Source organism: Pteropus alecto, unplaced genomic scaffold, assembly GCF_000325575.1.
Source record: "Pteropus alecto unplaced genomic scaffold, ASM32557v1 scaffold16, whole genome shotgun sequence".
Lineage (NCBI taxonomy): Eukaryota > Metazoa > Chordata > Mammalia > Chiroptera > Pteropodidae > Pteropus > Pteropus alecto.
Window position 1 is genome coordinate 6,365,556 of NW_006438867.1, and position 5,189 is coordinate 6,370,744.

The 5,189-nt window shown below is 46.1% G+C and overlaps 1 protein-coding gene across 1 annotated transcript in view; it reads left to right on the forward strand.

Moving 5' to 3' along the window:
* The window catches only part of TNFRSF19 (TNF receptor superfamily member 19), an 82,135-nt gene that overhangs the window by 28,899 nt on the left and 48,047 nt on the right, over positions 1-5,189 (forward strand). Inside the window, exon 4 of the mRNA XM_015592392.2 lies at positions 2,370-2,548. Coding sequence (XP_015447878.1) covers positions 2,370-2,548 — 179 coding nt within the window. The remainder of the gene's footprint in view (positions 1-2,369; positions 2,549-5,189) is intronic.

Genomic DNA, 5,189 nt, shown 5'->3' on the forward strand with positions numbered 1-5,189 from the left:
TTCCCTTTTTTCCTTTCCTCTTCTCTCTTCCTATTTTTTTTTCTTTGCTGTTTTAACTTGTCTATAAGACCCTTACGGTCCAAGCTGCCTGGATCAAAGCACGCGTCTGAAACATTGCCTCTGCCTTTGACATTGAAACGCTGAGCCTGTGAACAGCGAGGTTCACCGCCGAGCATCCCTCATATGCCTCGATCCTGGGAGACGGGGCGGGAGGCCCGCGGCCATGCTTAAGGAAGCCCGTGGATGCACGGGGCTCTCTCAACAATGAATGCTCAGTATAGACACACTTCTGTCCCCGCGTGGAACCACATTGCCCAAGGATAAAGCACCAAAAATCAATCAGTCAATCAATCAATCAATAACAAACGATGGCCTTCTCGCAGAGAGCTAGTACATGTCCCAGGAAATTCTTTGTGGATATGTATATTTATTTTTTTCCTGATTACTAGAGAAACAGATGCTTTTTGCAACAACAACAACAAAAAATTATTACAAAATTACAAAAATCGAGACTACCTCATAATTCTACCAAATCTCCCTCCCTGTCATCCCTGTTAACAATTTTAAAGAAACTCTAATTTGTGAATTAGATCTCCAGATCAGATATTGTTTTTTTTCCTCCCTCCTGTCTCTGCCTTTGGTTTGGACCACTGTCTAAACCGGCCAGAGTGCCGGGGTTAAGAAGGATGGCAGTCCTCTGCTGTCTTCTGTCCCCTACTCTGGGTCGTGCACGTTCAAGGTGAAAGACATGCAGAGTAACGGAAAAGAGGAGGCAAGGTACCACTCCCCTGAAATGCAGATGAGCTCATCAGTAAAGGAAATCTGGATTAAAGTCTTATTACTAATATTCTTTATCGAGTAGAATCCTGAGTCCAGGGAATACTATCCTTTGTGTTGGTTTCGGTTTAATTTGGGGCCACTAAGTATCGCTTAGTTGACTATGTAAATATGGATGAAGAAATTAACATATGTACGTTTTCTAGGAACAGGGGAATATTGAACTAGCTGGGATCTGCATTCTGGCATCTGTAGTTTGCAGATGAAGGGGCTGAGGCTTGGGGATTTTGTCGGAGCCCTTCCCTGCTCTGTGCATCCCGCCTTGTTTGGGGGTCTGCTCAGCCTGCTCTCGGCACGCATGCTCTTCCCCCAGTTTTTAAGCTGCTGTCTGATTTTTTTTTTTTTTTTAATGACCAAGGTTCTATAGAAACCGTCACAAAGTATAGGTAACTGGTGATAACATTTGATATGTTATCTTTCAGACATCTTCCTAGGTACACATCAGATAAAGTTCCCGACAGACCCCACCTACAGTGTCGTGGTGTGAAATCTGACTCTAGAATTAAACTTTGGGTAGGTTTGAATCCTCGTTCTAACATTAGCTTTATCCCCTTGGCTAAGGTACGTACCTTCTGGAAAGCTCCATACTTCTGTCTGTGAAATGGGAATAACGATAGTGCTTTTCTCATTGGGAAAGCGTATGAATTAAAGAGATAATGCATATGAAGTTCCTGGCATAGAGTAAGCACCCAGTACATGTTAGTACTCATTATTAGTATCTTCGTGAGAAAGGGACTCATGCTTCTAATTCTGTGTTATAACTTATTTTTTAAACTATCATGGGCACACATCCACATCATTCCTTTTGTGGTTGCGTTATCATTACATGATATGATCCGCTGTAGTTTATTTAGTTCTCGAACTTGTGGAAAGGATGCTAACATGGGTCACACAGCCGTTCCTTTTCCCGCCCTTGGAAAACAGTGCTGTGTTCTGACATTCGAATCCAGAGAAGCTTAAGCCCTTCAGCAAACGAAAGTGGTATTCTCTTAAGAAACAGGTGAAGATCTTCCTGCTGTGGACAGTGTCCGAGTGCTGAGCATTTCAAGGTGCTCCCTCCTGGAGGGACTTCCAGGCTTGTAAGCTTCTGATATTTCTTGCGAATTTATCGTCGTTTTCTTTGATATCAAAGAACTTATTTTCTGCCCTTATAAGTGAAGAAGTGTCAGAATACTTCCCTGACTTTTAGTTTCTAAACATTCACAAGAGCAGCTCAATTAGAAAAGCGGGAAGTGCCATAATTCTGCCATAAACTGCAATGATGCAGCAGCGAGGGCCCCCCCCCCACCCCGAGAAGCTTTATTATTCAAATACTCGTGGCTTCTTGAATAAAGGGGATGACTAAGGAGACTTCTCATAGTAAGAGAGATTATTAGCAGTGGGAGACACATTCGAACTTGCTGAGAGAGCTGCCTTTGAAGGCCGGCACTCGGTAATTACCAGACCAGGTCTTCGTTTCATCCCGGGCGTCTTTCCTTTTTTTCACGCTCGCGGTGTCTGAATAGCTTTCTCTTGCCTGTTAATCCCCGCAGGAATGTGGCTTTGGCTACGGGGAGGACGCCCAGTGCGTGCCGTGCAGGCCGCATCGGTTCAAGGAGGACTGGGGCTTTCAGAAATGCAAGCCGTGCCTGGACTGCGCCGTGGCGAACCGCTTCCAGAAGGCGAACTGCTCTGCCACCAGCGATGCCACGTGTGGGGACTGCTTGCCAGGGTACGTTGGGCGATTTTTTTTTTTTTTCCTCCTCGTAACTATTCAATGATCTTTAAACAGGCCTTTCTCTTCTTGTTCCTTTGCGAACGCGAAGGCGCACGGACGCTCCCCCGACACGGACGCTCCCCCGACAATTTCGTTTAATTTGCGCGACTTTGCGTCTCCGCCGTCCCCACCGATTCTCTGTGCCTGTGTCTTGCAGTGTGACAGGCGCCGGTTATAAACAAAATGAATAAACATACTAACAAAGGATTAGCGTCGCGAGCATCTAAAGCGGTTCTACAAATCGATAAAAGAGGGGGAAAAAAAAAACATGGACAAGTGGACAAAAGAACGAACAGGCAATTCACAGAAGAGGAAACACGTAGGGCCCGTGATCACGTGAGGATGTCCATCCTCCTCGCGGATCAGAGACATGCAGGTCACGGCCGTTCAGTCATTTCGACAGATATTTGTCCAGCAGCCATGAGGCTTTTTTAGGTCGAGGCGAAGATCACTACCCATGTGGAGCTTATATCCTAATTAGGTTTTTTAAAAATATCTAAACACTATATATTAAAGAAGTAAATCGTGGAGAAAGGCAGAGGATGATGATTTCTATGGAAAAAAAGGAAACCTGTAGCAGTTACGAGGGGCGAGGTAGGGGGGTGGTTAGACATACCTGGGGAAATGGATACGCAAGTCGCAGCTTTAAAGCGTAGGCATTATTGAAAGGAGGCCAGCCGAGCAAAGACCTGAATTGAGGAGACCAGTTAGCCAGGGGAGTATGTGGGGGAGGAGCACTGTAGACAGAGAACCACAGGAGACAGGCCCCAAAGTGGGCATGACTCCGGTATTTTTAAGAAGCTGCAAAGAGGCCAGTTATCTTCAGGAGAAGGCAGGAGCAGAGTAGAAAGAGATGGTGGAAGGGAGTGGACAGGTGTGAAGGGTGAAAATCTTAAATGTGCACATTGAAAATGAACCTAGACCTTGGAAAGAAAGGGGACTACACCTGGGCCAGGTGGAGAGACAATGCTCAGGAGTTGGAATTTTAAAGTTTTAAATCCTCCTAGGTAACCGCTGGGCAGATACGCCAGATAAAACAGGCGGCTGGGGGACAAGCTATATGAAGACTGGGGACTCTGGGAGGCGCGGGTGATGATCTGTTAGGAGTGAGAGGCATTACTGCCCAAAGCAAGAAGGGAGAGGCAGAGCAGAACATCAGGATGCTTTCAAGGGTGTGGAGTGCAGCCTGTTTTACCAACCAAAGACAGGAGAGAGAGAAAAACCAGAATCCTGGAGCCGTGGAAAGCAGGCTTCACTGCAGAGATAAAACGACCAGAAACAACAGCATTTCAGGAGCAGCGAACGTTTATCCTTTATCACGTGCCAGGCGCTTGGCTAAGCCCCGCACGTGAGTCATGATCCGTGATGCCCACAGTGTTTTAAGAATGAAGAAGGTGAGCCTTCTCAAGGTCGAAGGTTGTTCAGGCGAGATCACTTAGCCAGTGTGCGGTGGGGCTTCGAGCCACAGCCCGGAGTCCACTGCCAGAATCCGTGCTGTAGGTCACCACAGAGGAAGGACGCCAAGTGGACTCGGCCAGAACATGCCCACAAGATCAGGGAGCTTGTGACCAAAGCGCGCAGGGCGAGTCCTGGGGCTCTTGCTGCGGCGAGAGGGAGAGAACGCGCCGGACCCGGAGGGTGGAAGCTGGGCGGGAAAGAGCCTGGCGCCTCGAGCGTGGGGTTACGCAACCACGCGACGCAGAAACGGGAACGAAACGTGGTGACCGCACACCGAACGCACAGGCGACCAAAGGAAAAATCGTCGGAATTTAATTAAATTTAATTAAGTTTAAATCTTCTGTGTTTCAAGGGGTACCATCCAGCAAGCGACAACCCACAGAATGAGAGAAACTACTTGTAAATCATATACGTGATAAGGGACTCTCTTCTTTAGAACGTATAAAGAACTCTTACAACTCAATAATAAAAAGGCAAATAACACGATTAAAATACGGGCAAAGGATGTGAAAAGATATTTCTCCTAAGAAGATACACGAGTGGTTAATAGCACATGAAACAATTCTCAGCGTCATTAGCCATCGGGAAAGTGTAAATTAAAACCACAAAATTCTTGCCCACTAGGATGGCTATAACCAAAAGACAGACAATAACGTTGGTGAGGAGGATGTGGAGAAATTCGAACACTCAGACTGTTGGAAGGGATGTAAAATGGTGTAGCCACTTAGAAAATCAGTCTGGCAGTTCCTCGAGTTAAACACAGAGTTGCCATGTGACCCAGCATTTCTGCCCTTCGGTTTATAACCAAGAGGATTGAAAACACATCCACACAAAAACTGGCATACAAATGTTCATAGCAGCGTTATCCACAATAGTCAAAAGTGGAAACGACCCAAATGCCCATCAGCTGATGAACAGATAAACAAAATGAAGTGTATTCAAACACTGGAATTTTACTTAGCAATAAAAAGGGATGAATTACTGATAAAAGTGGATGAAGCTAGAAAACATTATTCTCGGTGAAAGGAGCCGGTCACAAAAGAGCTCGTATTGTATGATCCCATTGCTTGAAATGTTCAGAACAGGCAAATTTATAGGGACAGAAAGTGAATGTAGTGGTCATCCAGGGCTCCTGGCT